The following is a 24,904-nucleotide window of genomic DNA, read 5'->3' as shown; positions in this document are numbered from 1 at the left end:
TGTTTGTGCAAAAACTTTTCAATTTAATGTAATCAAAATTATCCATTTTGCTTTTCTATCTCCTGTTTGGTCATGAATTCTTCTGTTCTCCATAGATCTGATAGGTAAACTATTCTTTGCTCTCCCAGTTTGCTTATAGTATCAGCCTTCATATCTAAATCATGAACCCATTTTGACTTTATTTTGGTATATGGTGTGAGATTTGGGTCCATGCCTAGTTTCTGCCATACTCTTCCAGTTTTCCCAGAAGCTGGGGTCTTTGGGTTTATCAAATAATAGATTACTAGTCACTGACTACTGTGTCTTGCATATTTAACCTATTCCACTGATCCACCACTCTATTTCTTAGCCAGTACCAAGCAGTTTTGATGATTGCTGCTTCATAATACAATTTAAGATCTGGAATGCGTAGGCAACCTTCCCCTGCATTTCCTTTCATTAGTTCCTTTGATATTCTGGACCTTTTGTTCTTCCAAATGAATTTTGTTATTATTTTTTCTAACTCTATAAAATAATTTTTTTGGTAGTTTGATTGGTATGGCACTGAATAAGTAAATTAGCTTAGGTAGAATTGTCATTTTTATTATATTAGCTCAGCCTACCCATGAGCAACTGATGTTTTTCCAATTATTTAGATCTGATTTTATTTGTGTGAGGTGTTTTGTAAGTGTGTTCATAGAGTTCCTGGGTTTGTTTTAGGAGGTAGACTCCTAAATATTTTATAATGTGTACAATAAGTTTAAATGGGATTTCTCTATCTCTTGCTGTTGGACTTTGTTGGTAATATATAGAAATGCCGGTGACTTATGTAGGTTTATTTTATAGCCTGCAACTTTGCTAAAGTTGTTTATTATTTCAAGTAGTTTTTTACTTGATTCTCTAGGATTCTCTAAGTATATCATCATGTCATCTGCAAAGAGTGATAGCTTTGTTTCTTCTTTGTCTATTCTAATACTTTCAATTTTTTTTTCTTCTCTTATTGCTAAAGCTAATGTTTCCAGTACGATATTGAATAACAGTGGTGATAATGGAATTCCTTGTTTCACCCCCGATATTACTGGAAATGCTTCTAGTTTGTCCCCCATTACATATTAAGCTTGGTGAAAAATCCTATCTTTTTTATAAGCTTTGTATGTTGAAAGAACTCACATCTTAGGGCTTTGAAGTACTAAACTTTAAATATAAATGAAGTAAAATAAACTCTATGATTTGAACTATTTATATTATATCACTACTTTGCAATGAAGGCCAAGTGTTTTCCATAACATTCACAAGAGAGCCAAACACCATACTCTTTTCATTATAAGATAAATTTAGCAAGAATATCCTCACAACCCAGGACACTAGATATAGAGACCTAAATTGGTTAAGGCTTCTCTATAAAATCCATCTACGAATTTCTATTTGGATTACTGGAAAAAAAATTCAAACTTCTAACAATGGCACTTGAAGCTTAGAAAACCTACATGCAAGTACACAAATGAACCTTAATGAAGGAGCTAGGTGGAGAAGTGGACAGAGCACGTGGCCCGGAAAAAGGAAATTCTCCCTGCCAGCGGCCGAGCTGAAATTATACTTAGAGAATAACAACTGAGCTTCTGTACAAACAAAATTAATGTATCTAGAATAAGAAGGGAAGTGGTTGAATGGGGGGGAAACATTTTGTATCAAATTTCTCTGATATGATTGTGATATCTAAAATATTTAAAGGCCAAAAAGCCACTCAAAAGCATCAAAGGATATGAATAGTTTTCAAAAGAAAAACTGCAAACTATTAACAACCATGTAAAAAATGCAGCAAACCACTAAAGGAGAAATGCAAATAAAAACAACCTTGAGGCTTTACTTTACATTCTGCAAACTGGCAAAGGTAACAAAAGATGGGAATAGTCAACGTTGAAGAGGTTGTAGAAAGACAAACAGTGCATTGCTGGCAGAGCTTTGAATCAGTACAACCATTTTGGAAAACAATTTGTAATTATGTAAATAAAGTGACTAAAATATCCCTTTAGACTCAGAGATTCCATTACTAGCTTTATACCCCAAGAAGGCTATTGATGAGGAAAGTCTTCATATATACCAAAATCTTTTTAGTAGCAATTTTTGTGATAGCAAAGAATTGGAAACAAAGTAGATATCCATTTACTGGGGAATGGCTAAAGAAATCATGGTACCTGAATGTAATGGAATATTACCCCACTATAAGAAATGAGTCATGTGATGAATATAGAGAAGCATGTAGAGATCTACATGAACTGCTACAGACCAAAGCCAAGAAATAAACACAATAATGGCAGCAATGTAAACAGTAAGAACAATCATAAAAGGCAAAAATGAATGCTGCAAAATTATAAAGAACAAGCATGGCTCAAAAGAAAAGATAGAAGAAGACATTTTCTCCCCACTCCCACCCCTTTCAAAGGTGGGAGGTCCATAAGTATTGTATATTGCTTACATTTTTTTTTGGATATATTAATCAGTTATGCTGATTTCCTCCCTCTTTTTCTTTTAAAAAAATCTTTTAGGGGCAGCTAAGTGGCGCAGTGGATAGAGCACTGGCTCTGAAGTCAGGAGGACCTGAGTTCAAATGTGACCTCAGACCAAACACTTGATACTTACTAGCTGTGTGACCCTGGGCAAGTCACTTAACTCCAACTGCCTAAGAAAAAAATCTTTTAAAATATTGTTTATTATACGGGATGGTTCTCTGGGAGAGAAGAGGAAGAACAGTGGGAGAAATTATGATGGTGTATAAAAAGAAAAGATTCCAATAAAAACTAATTAAAAAAACAGAATTACAATTATATGGTTGGACTACAAAGAAAGAAAAGGCAACATATTTATAAATGATCAATGAAAGAAATCTTAGTAAATTTTCTATTAATTTTTACACAATTGACCGCGACACTTTCCTCATTAAAATAACAGAGCAGCAGAGTAGAATCTCCCAGAGTAACTGGCAGTGGTACCATGCTGATGCTCCCATCTTCCACTACCTTGAGAGACTATTCCTTGGCCTCAGGTTAAGAACATATAGCTTTGAGGGAAGTAGTTTCATGCCAATTACTGGTAAGACATTCACAACTTTAAAATCTTGAAGTTTCTACTAAAAATTTTAGTGTACCAATTACTACTACTTACAACGGCTGGGTGGGCTTATGTCCATTACAGTCAGAGTGGGGTTCTCTATATCACTTCCCCTTCTTATTCTACTATCCTCATACTCTGGAGTAAAGATGCTGCTTCCACTACTGGTACTTAATGAACGATCAGTAGGACTGAAACTGACTGGAGAACGGAAGCTGTTCCCTTGAGTCCTTCTGGCCCTTGGAAAAGTCTTTCGACCTATAAAATAATTTTAAAAATTACATTATAACTTATTAATGGTGCTAGATTTTAAATCATTTAAAATTTGTAGTCGAAGGAATAATGCAAGTTTTTTCTGTGTCCAAACCAGGTAACGTTAACATTAGCAGTCATATAACTACATTCTATTAGGTTTCCTACAAAGAATTAATTTAAGGTTATATATTTGTGACACAGAACATTATAAAACAAAAATAAGGAAACTAGGGAAGAGAATAGGTGGAAGCAGAAATGGATGAGAGAAGTAGACAGACAACAGAAACCAAAGGCCACTGTGAGATAAGAATGGCTTTTGTTATGAAGGTATTGTTAAGTAGATTTCATGTTAAGCTATTAGCCAATTTCATATACTTTTTGGGAAAGTTACAAAACCAAATGCCTAAGGACAATGTTAATTGGTAAAAATGAATTTTTAAGAAAAACTAGAAACTAGCAATTTATTTGGAAAAACACTATCTTATCTGAATAATTATTAGCAATGAATCTGGATAAAAATCTCAATTTTAAAATGAAAGAAAAGCTTACTCAAATCTTCCTTAAGAATTTAGCTTTCATTTTTTTGGGAAAAAAAGCATTTCTAGCAGCATTAAAAATGGAATTTTGCTATAGATTCTGAATTCAAAATGCCAAGAAACTTACCATCATTATAGTCTGGATGGTGATATGATACATGATATCTTCTTGGATAAGTACCTCCTTTTCCAAATTTCTCAAAGATAGGATTATCATAATCTGACAGAAAAACGTAATCTTTAAAAAAAATCTTTTTAAAAAAAGTAATCTTCACTTAACCCCGACTGCCTCACCAAAAAAAGCAAAACAAACAAACCTGAAAACCCCACACCTAACAGAGTATGTTATTTTTACCTTACAAAATAACACAACTTTCTACATGGCATCAATTTAGCTTAGACATTTTCTAGGGAGTCATACACATGCATATACATACCACAATCTAGATATTAAAAAATTAGTCCAAAACACACCTCAGAAAGTCTTCCCCTATATATAAGGACAGCAAAACATCCTAATTTCTCTGCATTATCTTTCAATAGTCCTTTCTCCCATTAAGTTTGGATAAATAGTTTCATAAATAGGCATAACTTAAACAGAATGTACTTTATAAACTGTTTCCCATTGAAAAAAAGCATTTTGCAAATTTAAAAATTTTCCTTAATATTTTTCCATTTACATAAAAAAGCCAGCTTAAATATAAAGTAAAATAAATTTTAGTATCTGGAATCATATAATCTAACCTGTAAATTCCTGATGATTATCTGGATAGCTCTGTGCTCTTGGCATTCGAGTTTTGGGATAGCTGTCACTATAAATGTAAAATGTAATATACAAAAAAAATTAGTAATGGCAAATACAAATTTTAATGAGCAATACTGGAATCCAAAATATTAAAATTATTGGAACTGCCCCTAAAATTCCGCTCATAAACTTTCTATATATGAGACAACACAATGGGGTGTGGCATTAAAGAAGGAGTATCCTAATAGTAGGGTAGTTTAGAGGCAAAGGCTTTGTCTATCAAGACAACTAAAGTTGACTGTCTGATGTAAGAGATGGTATAAGTAGTAAAATCCACAAGATATGGCAACTGGCTATGGTGACTGGAATTAGGGAAAAGAGAATGAAAGAGCCAAAAATGAAACTGAAGTGGCAAATATAGGTGACTGGAAGGATTTGGAGGGGTAAGTTTAGATGAATCTGAGATGTCAGCAGGATATCTAGGTACAGATGTACGCCTAACAGGTAGTTGGTGATATGAGGCTGGAAGTCAGGGGAGTTTATGCTGGATATATATTTTAGGAGTCATTTGTGTAAAGTTAACTGAATTCATGGAAGCTGATGAAACCACCAAGACAGCTTTGAGAAGACCAGGGTACGGTCCTGTGGGATACTCATATTTGAGGGAATAGGCCATTAAAGGAGTTTAAAGAGTAATCAGACAGGTAAAAGGAAAATCAGGATGGAATAGCTTCATAGAAGTGAAGGAAAGAGATGATAGTTGGTATCATCAAAAGCTGCAGAGAAGTCAATTTGTATGAGGACTAAGAATGATCAACGGATTTAGCAGGTAAGAAATACTTAAACAAATAAAAATATTTATAAGTTTGAGAGTACTGTATTTTGGCACCTGCTATTACTGCCTACCGCTGTCTCAAAAGTAAGGAGAACCTTGTGCCGACTGGATAGTTAGTCTCTCCTTTCTCAGGTATGTAAAGGGCAAATCTCTGGTCTACTGCCAAATCCTTGGCACCAGCCAAAGGGCTCTCTTCCTGGAGTCCTTAACCTGCAAACTAGACACTTAAACCTTCTCTCCTCAAAGACACTGAGGAAATCCTACTTCAGCTTAGCTGTTCCAGGGCAACTGCTAACAGCTTTTATCTTGGTTTTTTTTTTAATGATTGTATTCTATTTTGATTTTAAATTTGAAAAATTCTTTGAGATAGGAAACAGCAAGCACAAATGAAAGGAAAAGAGTATATCCAGAAAATGAAAAGTAACATTTGAAAAAAGGTATAACAGAGAGATAGCCCAACTACTGCTCTAGTATAAACAATGTGCTAAAAGATTTAAAGAAAGGCCTCTGGAACGGTTAGTCAAAATAATAAGTTGCTCCAGTGCACATGAGGATTTCAAATGATCCAAAAAAATCAATGTGTTTTTAAAGCAAAGTATTTGAGAGGGAAACATGAAGCAGGGTAATACTTGCCACAACAAGTATCAAGGATGTTGGTTTTATACTGACAGGATTTTCCTTCCTAAGGTCCAAGTCAGAAAATACAATACAGCAATATCATGAACTCCAGGTAGAACAAACTTTTTCAGGGAGCCCATGAGTCATGCAATATCCATGACTAAATCACTTCTTGTAGATGCCACAGTAAAGGAGATACTTGTTCATAATGCAAGGGTATTCGTTCTCTTAGATTGGGGAGGGGCTGTTATTTTGTCTTTATTTTTACCTTGGGGTTGGATTCTTATCTTTTGGGGGGTTTAACATCAAAAGCCAGAATGGGCATTATGCTAAACTGTGGGAAATGAACTTGTACAGTTCTTGAGTTCAGAAATGTGCATCAGAAGCAGGGGTGGGTCTTTTCTAAATCATCACAGAAAGAATGTTTTCCAATTTGACTTTTGTCTGTACAATTCTGTAAATACTTTGGGGGTGTCCTTATTTTTTTCTTTTTGAAAGTAGACAAAAATCTGTTTTGAGGGTTTATTTTTTCCAAAACATTGTTTATTTACTTGCAAATAAATTTTTTTGATAAGAAGTAGCAAAAAAAAAAGCCTTCTGATAAGTTTAATGTCCTCTATAGAGGGCTAACATGAAGGCATGAACAAGAATAACAGCCTAAGAAAGTATGGATGATTGCAATGTGTACCCATGAAGTACACATGGATGAAATCATAGTTCACCGAAGTACTATATATTTGTACTTGTCACATCATCCATACTTGGTTGTAGATACTATCATTAGGGTACAGCAAATGATTTAAAGATGTTTGTATCTCACCTCAATTCCTTGTGTCCTGGCATCTGTCCCTATCCACTATATTGACTTTCTCAAAATACAACAATCATTTTCTAACTTGCTATATAAAACGTCAGTTTTCAGTGGCTCCCCTCTCTGACCTTTTTGCAACATCCGACACTTATCACCCCATCTCTCCCTGGCTATCCTTTCTTCCCTAGGCTTCCCAGACATCATACTCTTCTGGCTTTACTCCTAATTCTCTAACTTTTCCTCTGTAGCCTTAGATGGCTCCTTCTTTTCTCCTTAAGTCTTTAAAATTACTATTATTCAAGTCAAATAACAATTACTCAAGGTACTGTCTGTCACCCTTCTCTTCTTTCTCCATATATGATAAACAATTTCACTCACTGCCTGAGCAATTATTATACTGAAGAGACAAAGACAAAAATAAATGTTACTACTCTCAATGGGCTGAGATTCTGCTAAGGTAATATAATATACATTCTCACAAAGACACATGAGTAATAAACACAAGGTAATTTGAGGATAAAAACAGTACTAATAACTGGTGAAGGGAAGGAGGATTGCATAGGCTTAATGGAGTAGGTGGTAGTTGAGCTGAGTTTTAAAAGATGACAAAGATTTGGAAAGGCAACAATGAAAAGGAGTGCATTTCAAGCAAGTGGGATAGTTTCTGTGAATGCAGAGGTGAAAGAAGGAATGCTGAATTCTGGCACTACCTGACAATAAATTTGGCTGGAATGTAAAGCACATGAAAGAGTAATATAAAGGATAAAAAGGTGGGCTGGAGTCATATTGTGGAGGGTTTACATGCCAGGTTGAGGAGTCTGTAATTTATCCTGGAAGCAAACAGTAAGCCACTGATTTTTTAAGGAGGGGAAATGGGCAGACTTGCACATTGGGAAGATTATTTGGAAGTGTGTAGAATACTAACTGGAAAGGGAAGATAATGGAACAAGGGAGACCAATTAAGAATATTATCATAATAGTCTAAGAGGTAATGAAAGCCTAAACTAGGGTGGTGGCAATGAGACAGATTTGAGAAATACTGTGAAGGTAAAACTGATAGGACTTAGCAACTGATTAGAAGGTAGAGGTGAAAGAGGAGAAGGAAAAGTCTTGGACAACTTTGAGGCTACAAACCCAGATGCCTGGGAAGATGGTGGTGCCATCAAAATAAATTAAGGTAATATGGAAGAGTTTTAGAAAACTTGGTTTGAGATACCTATGTGATATCTAAGTATAGATAGATGTCTAGTAGGCAGGTGATGACATGGAAGTGGATGTTAACAAGAGGTTAGAGTTGTATATAAAGGTTTAGGAGTTATCTGCCTAAGGATGTCAACATCAAGTTAATGTTCTCACTCTCTCCTCCCCTTCACTGCTAAGCAACTTAAAATCATTTTCTACATTTGATACTTCTGCATTCCTCCTTATACTCATTCCTTACAATCTAACTTTTGCTCCCTCTGCTCTGCTAAGACTAATCTGACCTCCTAATTACTAATCTAATGGCCTGTTTTCACTCTTCATCTCACTGAATGTCTGACACCATTCACCACTACCCTTTACTAATAGATTCTTTCCCCCCTTTATTTCAGAAACATCACTCTACTGGTTCTCTCTTCCCTTCTCCACTCCTCTCTGATTTTTCATCCTCTTCCTGATACCTTAATGTGGGTTTTCCCCAAGATTCTGTCCTTGGTCCTGTTTTACTTTATTTCCCCTAAAAATCTACCCATCCATCACCTGCCTAGACTATTATAATAATATAATTCCCACCAGGTCTTCATGGTCTTATTCACTCCCACTATCAATCACCCTTCATACTACTGACAGAATATTTCTTATGCTTGGTGTGACCTTTCAAATCTAGTTCCTAAAACCAGTTGGAACTTTTATTGTTATATGGTATTAAGTGTTGGTCTAAATCTAATTTATGCCAGGCTGCTTTTAAATTTTTCCAGAAATTTTTGTTGACTACTGAGTCCTTACTCCAGTTGCTAGGGTCTCTGTGTTTACTAAACACTAGACTAAGTTCATAAGCTTCTATATGTTGTGTACTTCATCTTTTTCATTGGTCAACCTCCCTATTTTTGAACCGGTACAAAATCGTTTTGATGAAAACGCTATGTGGTGTAGTTTAAGATCTGGTACTGCTAGGCCCCCTTTTGTTCTACTTTTTTTCATTCTTTCCCTTGAGATTCTTGATCTTTTGTTCTTTCAGATGAATTTTGTTATTAACTTTTTCTAGCTCTATAAAGCAAGACTTTTTTAGTTTAATTGGTATGGCACTATGAAAATTAATTTTGATAGTATTGCCATTTCCATTACACTGGTTTGAACTACCCTTAAAAATCGAATATTTCTCCAATTATTTTGGTCTCTTTTCTTATGCTTATGATTTGGTGAGACAGAATGAACTTGTAGTCAGAAGACCTGAATTTGAGTCCTACCACAGATACTTCCGAGATATGTGACAACTGGCAAGTTACTTAACCTTGTTTTCCTTAAGTGTAAAATTTTTTCTCTCTCTTGGGCACCTAGTTTATTTAGCAGTACATGCTTGATGTCTGTGGATTTGCCTTTATTGATGAATTAAGATTTAAAATTATTCCTTTAGTTTAATTGTTATAGTCACTTTAAGAAACAATCCTTTGAAAAACTTTTTTGTGCTTCACAAAATAAATCAGAATTAAGGATGTTACAAATTTTGCTGCTACCCAAAGCCTCTTACTTTTATAAAAACACATTATAATTCTTCCTTGAATTCAGTGCCTGCAAAAGTCTGTCTCTCCAGATTAACTTTTGGGTTTTCCTCTTTGCCTTAGCTTCCAGGAAACTCAGAGCTAAATTCAGTGCTAGATATTAAGGTAGTCTACGTACCCTTGTTGATTTGCAACATTACTTCTCTGTTCCTTTTAACTAGTTTTTGTTCCTTTTATTATTTCATTTAAAGTGTTAATTTTATATGCTACTTTAAAGAGTTTTTGGAAGCAGGCAGATTAAAAATCCTATATATTTTAAAAATAGCATATAAAAAAACTAAAACTGAAACATAAATAGGCTTCAGTTCTCAGTTTAAGCTGTTTTAAACACATTTTGGAAAATAAAAGGTACTTAGGTATTCAGCATTGAAAGGAATTTGATGAAATGGATGTCCAACAATTTTTAAAGATGAAGACCCAAAGAACCTAAGTGACTTGCTAAAGTTAAGCTTAAGAATATAATATTCTTATTTACCTTCACTGCCACCCATATCTCTCTGAATATCTACCATAGATAAGCACTCAGAGCCTTACCCATCCAGAGGGCTATCAAGTGATGGACAGCTTCCTGAGCCAGAATTTTCAGGACTGCTCAATGAGAGTGGATCCAACATCTAGAAATGGAATATCACTATAATGTTGAAGGAGAAGTTTCTGGATGTCAGGCTTAAAATTAGTTTCTCCAGATAAGTCACTATGTTTATGTTTCCATAAAGAGAAGTATTCCATTTTAATACCTCAAAATGGCAATATTTTAAAAATATTAATAAAGTTTTTAAAGCCCTCAAATTCCTATGTCACAGAGTTACAGCAGAAAATTATAATCACTCTATTAGCCTTCCCCTTTTTCCCTCTGAAACACATATAAAACCACTGATGATCTCTGAATTAGCAGATATAATTTTTTTAAATAAAAAACACTGAGAAGCTAGATTTTTCTATACAAAAACAAACACCTGCACATAAAGTAAAACACTAGTCCCAACTTAGTGAACAACAGGAGTTGCTCTGTTCAACCTACTAGAGAAGAAAGTTATTACAGATTATGTAGGTCAAAATAAGATATATATCAGGTACCTGGCAAACCTTTGTTAATAAAGGTTCCATGATCTTGACAGCCCCCCCCCCCATCATACAATTAATTTACTTACTTGGTCCATGCTTTCTGGAATAAACTCTCCTTCACTGTTGATACTAGTAAATGACCCATTTCTAGCAACCTGATGTAGTTCATCTGGAATGTAACCAGGGGGAGGTGAACTTCTATCTCTGGTAGTAGGAACTTTAAATTGAAAAAAAAAAAGGCACTAAAATACTGAACATATAATTATCAGTAAATAAATTTATTTATATTCTATTTTAACAAAGATTTTCAAACCATAGCTTGAATACTTTAATTAACTTATACTAATAGATTTTTAAATATTTCAAGTTGTCAATCACTGGCAAAATATAAATTATCTCCAACATTTGGGTTCCTATAGATTAAAGGTTCTTAACTTGGGGGTCTGTGAACTTGTTTTTTAAAACAAAAAGTTTATAACTGCATTTCAGTAATTGTTTTCCATTTAAAAACATTAGCCTGAAGAGTCCATAAGTTTCAGCAAACTGCCACAGGGCTCCATGAAACCAAAAAAAGTTTAAGAAGCCCTGATTTAAGGAGTGTCAGGGGAGTGGGGAGGGCAAAGAGAAGTATAATATTAGGAAATGTAGGTAGTATAAGAAACAAGTAATATCAGAATTTATTTTTTAAATATGTTCCTGAAGAACATAGCTCTCTCCTTGCTATAATTATTTATCAAAACAAACAAAAACAAAAAACAACTTTCTGATCTGTAATATGATTTCTTGAGAGGCCCAGCTATAAGGATGGATGGATAACCAGAATCAGCCTTTATCCTAGACATATTTCCCATTATAAATGAATTAGCAACTTAGTTTATAAATCAGTCTATTCTGAGTTTTGCTTTCTATGAATCAATCTACCAACTCCTTACCACATCTTTCTGAATTTGCAAAGCTGAAAGCTGAAATATGGTGAACCCTAAAAGATACAATTACTTCTGGGGATTTCTCTAAAGAGAGTCAAGCTTAAATGAATTGAACGGGTAAAGCATTATTCAAGGGAGGACAGAATGACAAAACCAAAATAGTACCTGAACTCAAGGAGATCTGGGAGATGTAACATGTATACATATGTGTATAATAAAAGGAAAATTGAGATGGGAGAGAACACTATTAACTGGGAGTATTGGGGAAGGTTTCAATGGAAGAGATAAACCTTGAACATCGCCAAGAATTCTAAAAGGCAGCAATGAGAAGAAAGTGCATTTCAGCAATGAAGAATTACATGTAAATTCACAGGGACAAGAAGGAGACAGAGTATTAAGCTCTGAGAATGTGTGTAGTCTAGTTTGCCTGAAATTGAGTTTGTGAAGGGAAGCAGTATAAAATGATGCTAGAAACATAGGTCAGAACTAGATAGTCATTACTTTATTTTTAATTTTTTGTTGTTGTTCAGTCACGTCTGATTCTTCATGACCCCAATTTTTAAACTAGAATGAATTTATTTTCTCCCATGGTCATGCACTATCTACATTCAAAGTGGTATGTCAGTCTGCATCTCAAATGCATCACCTCTTATTCAAGAGGTGGTGGCATAGATTACCATTAGTTGTTAGAGGTAGATTGGACAAGTACTTAAGTGATAGCCTATGGATTATGTGTTTTATCCTACATACAATGGTGAAGAGGGAATATATTCCAGGTATGGGAGATAGCCCCTGCAAAGTCATGGTGTTAGGAGACGGAGTGCCCTGTGTAAGGGAACAGGAAGAAGGTCAATTTGCCTGAACAACAGATTATAGGAAGGGGAAGAATGTATAACATAACAAGAAATATAGGCTGAGGTCAGGTTGTGAAGGGGAGAGAGGTAGGAGCACGATAAGGATAATGAATCATGAAAGAGTGATCAGACAGGAAGGAGAACCAGGAGAGAGTGGTTTTAAGGAAAGCCAGAGAGGAAAAAGAGTAGTCAACAGTGTCAAATGCTGCAGAGAAGTTAAGCAACTGAGATCTGAGAAAATGTCATGAACTTTGGCAATGAAGAGATTATTGATTAACTTTGGAGAAAGCAATTTTAATTGAGTGATAAAGTCACAAGTCATATTGTAAAGGTCTGAAGAAGGAATGTGAGGAAAGTAAGTGGAAGCAATGAATGCAGACAGCTTTTTCCAAGAGTGTGGCTTCCTAGACAACAGCCTGAGGGAATGGTAGGGTCTGATGAATGTGTTTTCTTAAAAGATAGGAGAGACTTGAATATATCTGCAGGCAGTAGGAAAAGAAAACATAAATACGGAAAGGTTGAGGATTAGACAGAGAGGATGACTGTCATGTAAGAGAAATGCCAATACATTCTTGGTGTGAAAAGTTAGGAACAAAAGCTGGGAAGAACAGCTAGCTAATAATAGTTAATATGTATATGTTGTGTGTATATATACACACAAATATATGTGTATATATCCATATACTACACATATATGGCAGCTATGTGGTGTAGCGTAGTGGATAGAGTGAAAGCTCTGGAGTCAGGAGGACCTGAGTTCAAATCTATCCTCAGACCCTTACTAGTTGTGTAACCCTGTTTGCCTGTTTCTTCATCTGTAAAATGAGCTGGAGAAGAAAATGGCAAACCATTCTAGTATCTTTGCCAAGAAAACCCCAAACTGAGTTACCAAGAGTTGGACATGACCAATCAACAAAATTCTGTGTGTGTGTATCATGTACTATGTGACAGGTACTGTGCTAAGTGCTTTAACATGATTATTTCATTCGATCTTCACAACAATCCTGGAATGCAGGTGCTATTTTTATTACCCCCATTTTATAAATGAGGACACTGAGGCAAATAGGAGTTAAGTGACTTGCCCAGGGTTACACAGCTAGAAAGTATCTAAAACTGGATCTGAACTCAGGTCTACTTGACCTGACTCCAGGACCAGCACTCCATCTACTGTGCCACTTAGGCATTTTGGGAGAACATTATTTTCCCAGTTTTTGTTAGTAGTATGCCAATTACTTCTTGATATTTCATACTGGCATACCTTCTACTCCAGAAAAGTTTTCTTAAAAAACAAAAAAAATTAAATAGACACCAGGCCGAACAACCACGGCCATAACAAAGGCATTCAAAGCCTAGGGCTTTCCTCTAAGACCAAATGTCTTATATTCATATAGTTTTAACTTTGTCTCATACTGGTATTGAAATCCAATGGAGTGAATTCATCATCCTAGAAGATAAAATAAGTTAAACCTATATTTTGACTATATTAAGCAATTTAAAGATCAAGTTAAGTACATTTAGCTCATACATACTAATATAATTGTATTGTTTGGAGATAAGTTTAAGTTGGCACTAATATATTTTAAGACAAAGAAATTCATCATTCATTAGTTTTATACAAATGTAACAGCACATTTATATACGTGCGTGTGCACAAGCGTGTGTGTGTGTCTGTGTGTGTGTGTGTGTGTGTTTGTTACTTGATCCTTAACAATTCCTTGAGGTGAACAGAACAGATGAGGAAACTAAAGAATTCACATTTTGTGATTTGTTCATGATCATGGCTGGAATCTGGGCCCATGTCTCCTGAATCAACTTTGATTTGTTTGGCTGACACCTGTTATTTTATCTATGTATGGAACTTCCAGTGAGGAAACTCCCTCTACTAATGCAGATCAGCAACTGAGTGGCCTTGGATACTGGAAGGTTAAAGCCAACATATGTGAGAGGCAAAACTTGAATCCAGGTCCTTTCACTATAAACCATGTTGTGTCTTGTGATTCTAATGACTGAATATTAGATCAAGATATATTTGCATAAAAATTATCATCAATGATTATTTTTTCTGTTCCTTTTACATTAACTCTTTTAAAACAAACAAAAAAATGTAACTGATGTGTTCACAAATGTTACTAAGAAATGGAGTTATCAATCCTTTATCAACCAGCAGCAATGACAGGGGCTGTATATGTTTGTTGCTATGGAATACAAATGCAAAAGTCAAAAACTGCCTATCAATTATGAAGCAACAGCTACTCTTATAGTTAACAGCACAATTTAGCCCTTTCCTACTGTTTCTAAAACTTTATTCCACAGTTTTCTTTGTTAATCTTCAGTGATTACTTCTTGCCAGAATTCTGACTTCAACCCCATGCTTCTCTCATTGGGGCATGCATTTTTTTCTCCCATCTATGTTTTCTGCTCCCTTTTCCAAGTCTCATCAATTATGAGTTCTTCTACATTATTTTCAGTAGTTGTGTAATTTATACTTATCCATAATTTTACTTTTCTTTCTCCATTAAATCCTTTCTCAAAACTGACTAAGTCAGGAGTTGAGACAATTTTTTTTACTTTGTATAACAGTTCACATGTTGATGCTCCACAAATATGGTTACTACTTATTAAAATATTTCTGGGATTACAATATCATTTCAACTCCATTATAAATCACTACCCAAAACTAATGAGATAAAAACAAATGTAATAAATCAGATGAGGTAAATATAAAGTTCTTTGCAAATCTTCAAGTGCTATATAAATACAAATTATTATTGTCTTCATCATCACAATTACTATTAATTAGCCCTAGATCCTTGAAATTTTTCCATTCCCTTTTATAATTATCCATGCATAAAACTGTCTACTACCTATTTAAAAGATTTAGTTATTTAACAGTAGGGAGAAACCATATTTCTTCCAACTGATATTCAGTTGACATGTATTAGTGCAAACAAGATGCAAAAGCACTGAATTAAGTAGAAATAAATAATTACCTGGAAATAGTTAGCAATTTTTATTTTTACTTTGTTCTTAACAAACTGAAAAAATTAGTTTAAAAATGCAGAATTAAGTTTATCTGTTAAATTAAGGTTATTGATTTTTTTTGTAGAAGTAAACCTCTTCATGATATTAATAATTTTGAGATTTTGCCAAATATAAAGAAACTATAGTAGAAAAAAAACCCATTAACACTGGTGATTACTAACCTTGTAATACTTGAAAGACCCTTGTGTGACCCTAGTTAAGTTATGTAACTCTGTTTGACTTAATCTCCTCATCTGTAAAATGAGCTGGAGAAGAAACCGGTAAACCACTCCAGCATCTTTGCTAAGAAAACCCCAAATGGGGTCACAAAGAGTTGGACACAACTTGTCAACAATAACAAAAACTATACCTTCATTTTTCTATACATATCCCTTCTTACCCCTTTCCTTGGAGATTAAAACTTATAACAAAGAATAAAAATGAAGGGAAAAAAGACATTCTGAAAAAACTAACCAATACATCAACAGAGTCTTCACAATTTATGCAATATCCCACACCTACAGTTACAAAGAAGGGAGGGAGATACATTTTCTCCTCTCTTCTTTAGGTCAAAGCTGGTTGGTCATTATAATTAAACAGGATTCAGGTTTTTTGTTATTGTTGTCTGAAATACATTCTTTTGTTTTTGCTTTTTTTTGGCAAGGCAATGGGGTTAAGTGACTTGCCCAGGGTCACACAGCTAGTAAGTGTTATGTGTCTGAGGCTGGATTTGAACTCAGGTCCTCCTGAATCCAGGGCTGGTGCTCCATCCACCGTGCCCCCTAGCTGCCCCTTCTGAAATACATTCTTGAAGAACTACTGCATACAGGAAGAGGGTTACTAAGAAAGGTGAAAGAAACCACAAGCAGATTCCTATTAAGCAAAGATAATTTTGTATGATACCTACCTGAAAGCCTAGAAAAAACCCCTCAAAACCTACCTCTATTCTGTACTCAGTAAATGGGAGTTCTTACCTATCACAGGAAGCCGTTTTTTAATCTCTGTTACTCTAAATACTGTATTATCCAAATCTTCCAGTGATGGCAAAGGCTCCAAGTTAGCAGCCTAATAATTGAAAAAAGAAAAATAAATGAAACTTTCCCATATTATTCTATCAAAGGGGACATATTTATTTCCTTCCAAGTATAACCCACTTTGTTATTCTGAGAACTTTTTTATTTCTTCCTCTAACACTGGCAATCTACTCATGGTAAATTATCTGCTTTCTTGTCCATGCAGACTTACAGAGTACAATAACTTTATTCTATATGTTGCCACTGAAATTACACAATAAAACATCATACGTGACCATTAAATTATGAAATAAGCTATATGAAAGTCATCCTTTGAGGATCACAAAAAAGGGGTTTTCTACAGTCAATTCTGTTTATACAAATTCTATATGAAGTCTTTTTGTTTTTCTTCTATCTAGCCCCATCATCTCAGGACCAAATATAAAATCCTCTGTTTGGCTCTTAAAGTCCTTCATATCTCCTCCCCCAGTCTTCATACACTTTATAGTACCTCACATACTCTGCAATCTACTGACCCTGGTGTCCTTGCTGTTCCTTGCACAATAAATTCCATTTCTCTACTCTAGGCATTTTTACTGGTTGTCTCCTACGCCTGGAATGCTCCCCTTCTGGATATCTGTTTCCTGGTTTTCCTCAAATTCCAACTAAAATCCCACCTTCTACAGGAAGCCATTTCAGATCCCCCTTAATTCTAGTGCCTTCCTTCTTTTGATTATCTCTGATTTTCTGGTCAACAGCTCATTTGTACACAGTTGTTTACATATTGTCAACCCCATTAGACTGGGAGCTCCTTGAGCAGAGAATTTTTTTTTATTTTGTATCTAATTAGCACAGTGCCTGGCACACTGTAGGTACATAATAAATTATTTGCTGACTAAAGTAGATTTTCCATTTACTCCTAGATAATGGTCTTCCTACAGTTAATAGGATAATAATCATTACTAGGAGGTTGGTCACCAGGTATTGAAATTTTTGGTCACAGAAATCCATAATGTCTATAGATCTAGTAAGTGGATGTGGAAGTACCACCACTAATTGATCTTTCAATTATTTAACTACAAATATTAACATTTATATAGCTTAAATTAATAGAACATTTTATAATTTACAAAGTATTTTAGATATCTCATTTCATTAACACCATAAACCAGTGAAGTAATTAGTACAACTAGTATTATTCCCATTTCACAGGTAAGGGAACTGGGCCTCAGAAAAGTTATCTGCGCAACTTCACAGAGCTAGCAAGTAGAAGAGAAGGAACTTAAACTCCGCTCTTCTGACTCCAAATCCAAAAATCTTTCCACCACATCATATTTCTTCTTCAATGTTCCCATGTAGCCTCAATCTGGAACATGCTTCAGCATCTACACATGTCTCAGTAAATCTTTCAAATCTTACTTCATGTTACTTGTTTCTTAAATGCCATTAGAAAAAAAAAGATTCATGCCTAAAATATACCATTCTTGTCTTTAATTTTTGCTATGTTCTTTAAGAATTGGGACATATGTAATCATAAGAATCGTACTAACAACAAATTTACATTCAATTATATTACAGATGTGACCACTAATTGTATAGTACTTGTCTTAACTATATGTCATCGGCAGAACTTTATTGAAATTGATTATCAAGGCCTAGAATGAAGTATGCAAACATACCTGTATATGACCATGTGTTACAAGTAGTATCTTGAGACTCTTCATGTGAATGCTGCGATCTAATAGTTCTACAGCTTTGTCCAAGTCATCTTGTGTAGTTAATGGAATCACCAGCTAGACAAGTTTTAAAGAGAAGATATCTTAATTAGGAATAGACAGCAGTCACCATGATGCTTCTACACTGGCAGGTTAATTCATCTGATTGTTAGGATGCCACACTGAGGTACAGTTCAAATTCTCTCATGCCTTCAATCAATCAACAATAATTTATTAAACATCTACTAGGTGCTAGGCACTAGGGATACAAGTACAATGAGTGAAACAATTCTTTTAAAGTGAATTTTTTGCCACTCAGTATAGATACTTAGGAAGAAAAAAATAAAGTAAAAATCTAGATACTTCTGATATTTCTACCGAACTTTCCAACATTAATCATGTGAGTATGGTGAAATAATTACCATGATACTCCAGCTTACTACTTACTTTCAATTCTGTCAGAAAGCAGTTAAAATTAATTATCTGGAGATACTTCTTTATATGATCATATTACATTTTTATAATTGACTATACTTGCAATTTTTCTCTACACTTCAATTTTCATCTAAGAAAGATATACTATAACTGAATGACCTTTCTAATTGGAATATTTTCACGATTTTCTTTCCAAATCGGACAGCATTTTATACAGACATTCATCAGTTCTGTTGTTTCTTTTGGTTTTCAATCCTAATGCTCTGATGACATTTTAAACACAGGAAAAATACTTCAAAGAAATGGGAAATATTTTGTGCAGCTTTTTTAAGCGTTTTCATTCAAAAATCATAGAACCACAGATTTAGAGCTGAAAGGGAACTCAGAGGCCACCCAGTCTAATCTCTTATTTTACCAATGAGGAAAATGAGGCCCATGGAGCTTAAATGACTTATCCAAGGCTGCACCTGGCAAGCCAGGTCACATTTGAAACCAGGTCTTTTGACTCCAAAGTTAGTTCTCTTTCTACATATTAAGCAGCCTCCAACAAGGAAGAAATAGGAATTATCGACTTCTTCCAAAAAATTATTTACAATAGGTTTATTTACTTCTCTAAGATACTATTGCTCTTAGAAAAAAACCAAACAACTCTAGCTTGAAGTACAGTAACTAAATACTAATTTAAATGCCTCTAGTTTGCTGACTTGAATATCTGACAATTCTGGAGAGGTTCCTGGAGTAGTGGTTTGGATAAATGCCCATACTTCTGATGTGGCAGAGTTGGTTTAAAAAGAACAAAACAAAACTATCTCCTATGTTCTAAGGTCTCTTAGACCGTAGACTAGAGAACAATCCTCAGCTTGTATAAATTATTCGAAATAAATCACAGAATATTTTTCTTCCCTGCTTATTGAGAACATTTCAATCTTATTCATGAAAACAGGTTTTCTCTGTTATGTTAGAATAGAACTGACTGATCAAATAAGCACACAGCAAATGGAACCTAGTCTCAAAGGGCAGAGCCTTTCCTGTCTCTACTTAGTTTAAAAAAAAAAAAGGTTTTCTGTTCTATTGTCCATGAAAAAGTTTCAATAAGGTTATCTACTAAAAGGGGCATTAAAAAATTTTTTTAATGCTGATATTTTCCCAATATATTTGCAAGAATTTCTATGAAATAAATTTAACAGTAAAACCACTGAATTTAATCAGTAGTTTAGTGATTAAAAATTTATTGGTTCAGAAGACATTTCTGGATATTGCTATGCCTTATGTTTTTCATTATGAGTATCTATTATTCTATACTATTTCATAATAATATTAAAATGGCAATTTGAGATTACTGGCTGTTTCAGTTCAGGATAAATGGAAGTTTCCTTCCATTTACTTTATTTTAAAATTCAAAATTTATTTTAAAGTCTGTTATTTAAAATTTACTTTATTTTAGCTAAAATAGGCAGCCCCAAATAGGGAAGCTAGGTTTTATTAACAAAAGAATCAGATCCACAAAAATTCAGTCCTTCATACACTAGAATGCTACTAATCTATGACATTAGGGCATGTAATTAAGTTACTTTTCTAGTAGAGATGATGATTTTTCAAGAACTATAAATACTTTTATCCAACTTCCATCCTGATCAATGAACTGTTTTTGTAACAATCATTAAATGAGTATTTATTAAGTGCCTACCATGGCCAGGCACTGTGTTATATACTAGTGACACAAAGAAAAATAGTGGATCAATCCTCTCAAGAAACTTATAATTCATTATTTGTGTGTGTTTATGTACCCAACAACACACATAGAGTAAATACAAAATAATATGGTTAAATACAAGGTATTTAGTGAGGAGGACACTAGTGGCTGAGAGAAATCAGGCATTAGGTGGTCCAGGTTACATTGGATTTAATCAGATGACCTAAGTTTGAATTCTAGCTTTGCCACTACCTACCTGAGAGACTTTGGGCAAATCACTTCAACTGCTGTAGGCCTCAGTTTACTCAACTGTAAAATGAAAGCTGAGGTTGGCCTAAAAAAGTCTAGAGACTCTTTTACAACTCTGGTCCTATGATACTAATAACAGAACTGCTGTGATCAACAAGTAAGCTAACAAACCACCAACTGCTAGAATTAAATTACTTACCAGCCTCTGTATGTACACTACTTTAATCTATCTTACGGAAGAAACCTGAAAGAATAGTATCAGGAAAGCTAAAGCCCAGAAAGAGCCAAGTCTTATAAAAAATGACAGGGAAAATAAAAGGCTAGCTTTGAGGCAAGAATAAAGAAAGAATAGGCCCTCAGTTTGGAAAAACACATGTTGAAAGACAACAGAAAAGACAGAACTAATTCAAATGCTATTGTTTCTATTTTCTTCATCGAGAAACTGGAAAAACTGGAAGAAAAAAGATGTTAAAAAAACACTAGCCACTTTAAATGGGTCTGTGTATTCAGGTCCATGTTTAAGTTAACTCCCAATGTACTAAAAGAATTTTCCAATATAATTTTTAAAATACTGCCAGTGGTCTTTGATAAATCATAAACAATAGGCAGAAAATGTCCTAGTTTTTATGGGAGCAGGAAAGTCTTAAGTCAGATTCTAGAAACCACAGATTGATGAACTTGATATCAATCTCTAACAAAAATATAGGGGATTATTAAATGGATAGATTGTAAGCATTTACAAATCAAGGAAGAAACTACAAGTCATGACAAATGAATCTCATTTTCTTCCATGATGGAGTTATTACACTGGCAGATAATACCAAGATTCAAAAAGAAACATTTACAAATTCATCTTCAAATTTATTCCAAACATGAATTTTAATTGGTATATGTAAGAGCTACATGAGAGGCAGGATGGTATAGTAAAATTAAGTGTTGAACTTAGAATTAGAGGAGTGGGTTTGAATCCTGCCTCAGGCACTTCTAAGCTATGGGGCCTTGGTCAGGTTACTTTACTTCTCAGTCTTAGTTTATTAGTTATAAAAAGGACATGACAATATTTGCACTTCCCACAGCTGGTGGGAGGAAAGTGCTTCATAAGCTTTAAAAAGTCACACCAATATAAGGATGCTATGGCAAATCTCTTACACATTTATCCATTTATCCTATAGGAACAAAATTCTTCTTAATATGATAGAAGGAAATAATCTTGACTCATTTTTATACCAGAGATACAGAAGTCTGTATATTATATTTCTAATACTTAAGATAGAACCACAGTGTGTACAGATCACATATTTATACCATAATACATCACAATATCCCTGGGTAACAATATTATTAATATTATTGCTTTCTGCTACATGTAGTTTAATATAGAAATGTTTCCTAGAAGGTTTTATTTATGGTGAAACATGAAAATTTTAGATTCTTAGGTCACATTTGAATATATAATCACAGTGGCTGGACCTAACCAAATATATAGAGAAAATCTATGCTAGAGGCAATAACTTAAAGAAAGATTAATTTTTAATATATATCAAAGGAGAAAATTCTCATAGAATGGAAAAAAAATCACAGCTAGTATTATTACCTCAAATGAGGCAACTAAGACAACACTAATATCTACCAACACATATGCTTACTTTCTTATCCCTATAAAATCTTTGTGATACTGGCCTGTGCATGTATCAAGTAAATCCTTGATGCAAATACAAACAAGTATGCTTTAGGAGACAATCTTTTACAACAGACCATATCTAAAAACAGTCATATAACTGATTTGAGAGCTGTAAAGAATATAAGATCCTATAATATTTACTGTTCAGTGATCTCAGTTATTGGTATACAGAGAGAGAGAGAGAGATCATCCCAATAATAATATATGACTGTTAAACATGAAAATGACAATTTCAGAATCAAAGCAATGAAAACAGTACATATGAAAAGAAGCATGGTTTGGTGTAATCAGTCTGCAGAATATTACCAAAGGTGGTTTATGTAACCAGAAGTGGTACAAAAGATATCTAAGTACAGAAAAAGAGCTTGGCTAGTCATGTAGCAAGAGTGAGAGACATCAAGTGTACAACCTTAGTGCAGTACCGGTAGCCATGAAATATTAAAAGAATGAGAGTAATCTTCTAGTACTATGGAAAAGATCTTCTATGGAAGATTTGGAGAAAGACAATGAAAAGAATCACACAGGATAAGAAGTAATCTGTTGTTAATGAAGTGTCCATGTTCTAGGACAGGGCTCTGTCCTGGGCTCTCTTCACTTCTCCTTCTACACTATTTCATTTTGAAATTTCATTAGCTTCCATGGATTCAATTATCCTCCCTACACTCAAAGTTACTTATCAGCCCCAAACTTCAGATTTGTGTCTCCAATAGCCCAATGGACATCTTGAATGGGATGACCCATAGACATATTAAACTCAACATGTCTAAAACAAATCATTCTTGCACTCCCCTAAACTCTTCCCTCTTCCCAACTTCTCTATTACTGTTGAGGGCACCAACCTCCTCCTAGTCACCCAGGCTCACAACCTAGCTGTGATCCTCAATTCCTCACTCTCTCATTCCTATCCAATCTGTTGTCAAGTCTAGCAGATTTTTACCTTAGTAACATCTTATATATGTCCCCTTCTCTTCTCTGAAACTGCTACCACCTTCGTTACCTCATGCCTGGACTACTGCAATAATCTGCTGGTTGGTCTCCCTGCCACAAATCTCTCATCACTCCAAAGTGCAGGTCTGACTATGTCAAACCCCTTCTCAAGAAAATCCACTGGCAACTCATCACTTCCACAACCAAATGTAAAATTTTCTACTTGGCATTCTAAGTCCTTTATAGCCTGTTTCACTCTACTTTTTATCTTTCGGTCTTCTTACACTTTATAGTCCCCCATACATTCTGCAATCCAATGACATTAGTCTCCTAGCTATTCTTTGAACAAGAAGAGAAACTCTATTTCCCTACTCCAGGAATTTTCACTAGTTATCTCCTATTTCTGAAATGCTCTCTTTCCTCATCTCTGTTTTTCAGCCTCCTTGAAGTCCTAATCAAAATCTCACCTTATATAGGAAATCTTTTATAATCCCCTTTAATTTTAATGGCTTCCAACTATTGACAATTTCCTATTTATCCTGTATATGTCTTACTTGTACAAAGTCATTTGAGTTTTTCTCTGCCATTTGACTGGGAGCTCCTTGAGAATAGGGACTGTCTTTTGCCTTCCTTTACATCCCCCAGTGCTTATCACAATGCCTGGCAAATAGCTGGTACTTAAAAATTTTTACTCATTGACTTCCTTCTCTGATTATCTAAAGCCCAAACTGAGAAACTGGACAGAATAATCAAATAACATCTCAACCAATGCTAAGAATAAGATCTGAAAGTTTTAGTTGTGAGATACAGAGACAGATATATCTTATCTATATAAATTCCACTGACTAATATATTATTACTAAAGCTGAATAAGAACTTCACGTGGAAAGTTTGGAGGCTTGTGTCACATGAGAAAGAAAGGGAAAATTTTCTAATAAATATATAAAATTCATTATTTTTCCATAAGGTTTATTATTATATAATTTCATTGCAGGTTTTGCCAGTCTTTTGACAAATCAGAAACATATAAAGAAACTAAAATGTAAGCAAAGAAAGGTACAAAATTTAATTTTGGTTACTTATGCATCTAATATACACTATCTTCTTTGAATACTAAGAAGCAAAGCAGTACTGCCTGAAACACTCTCTCATCTAGTTTAAGAAGAGCATAAAATTATTCAATTATTTATCCAACATTTATTAACTGCCTACCACAGGTATTAAATATAGAAAACAGAAGTTCTTTATGTTACCTCATTATTGGTATAATGTAGATCCATAGACTGTCCAAAAGCAATTTTGGCTTTAGAACTCAGCTCTTCTAATCTAAGTGGTCTGGGAAATTGAAGGATTCTGTAAAGATACAAATTGATAAGGTTTTTATTGGTCTTATAAGACCAATATCTAAAGATCTACTCTTTTTTTAAATTAATTTATTTTTAGTTTTTAACAATCACTTCCATACACTTTTGAGTTTTAAATTTTTCTCCCTCTTCTTCCCCACTTCCCTCCCCAAGACAGTGCGCAATCTGATATAGGCCCTACATATACTCCTATTAAACATATTTTCACATTAGTCATGTTGTAAGGAAAAATTAGAACCAACAGGAAGAACCACAAGAGAGAGGAAACAAAACAAAATAGAAGAAAAAAAAAGATCAAATAGTATGCCTCGATCT

General features: G+C 34.3%; 1 protein-coding gene across 1 annotated transcript in view; it reads right to left on the bottom strand.

The window, feature by feature from the left end:
- MAP3K2 (mitogen-activated protein kinase kinase kinase 2) overlaps positions 1–24,904 on the bottom strand; it is a 107,716-nt gene that overhangs the window by 26,008 nt on the left and 56,804 nt on the right. Inside the window, exons 5-12 of the mRNA XM_020967145.2 lie at positions 24,479–24,578; positions 18,205–18,318; positions 16,487–16,577; positions 10,798–10,928; positions 10,181–10,260; positions 4,623–4,690; positions 4,006–4,098; positions 3,142–3,345 (exon numbers count right to left, since the gene is read on the bottom strand). Of these exons, the coding sequence (XP_020822804.1) occupies positions 3,142–3,345; positions 4,006–4,098; positions 4,623–4,690; positions 10,181–10,260; positions 10,798–10,928; positions 16,487–16,577; positions 18,205–18,318; positions 24,479–24,578 (881 nt within the window). The remainder of the gene's footprint in view (positions 1–3,141; positions 3,346–4,005; positions 4,099–4,622; positions 4,691–10,180; positions 10,261–10,797; positions 10,929–16,486; positions 16,578–18,204; positions 18,319–24,478; positions 24,579–24,904) is intronic.

The sequence above is a fragment of the Phascolarctos cinereus genome, unplaced genomic scaffold, assembly GCF_003287225.1.
Source record: "Phascolarctos cinereus isolate Bilbo 61053 unplaced genomic scaffold, phaCin_HiC Scaffold_726;HRSCAF=1367, whole genome shotgun sequence".
Classification (NCBI taxonomy): Eukaryota; Metazoa; Chordata; class Mammalia; order Diprotodontia; family Phascolarctidae; genus Phascolarctos; species Phascolarctos cinereus.
The sequence above is the reverse complement of the archived record's forward strand: the minus strand, read 5'-3'. Positions and strand labels throughout refer to the sequence as shown.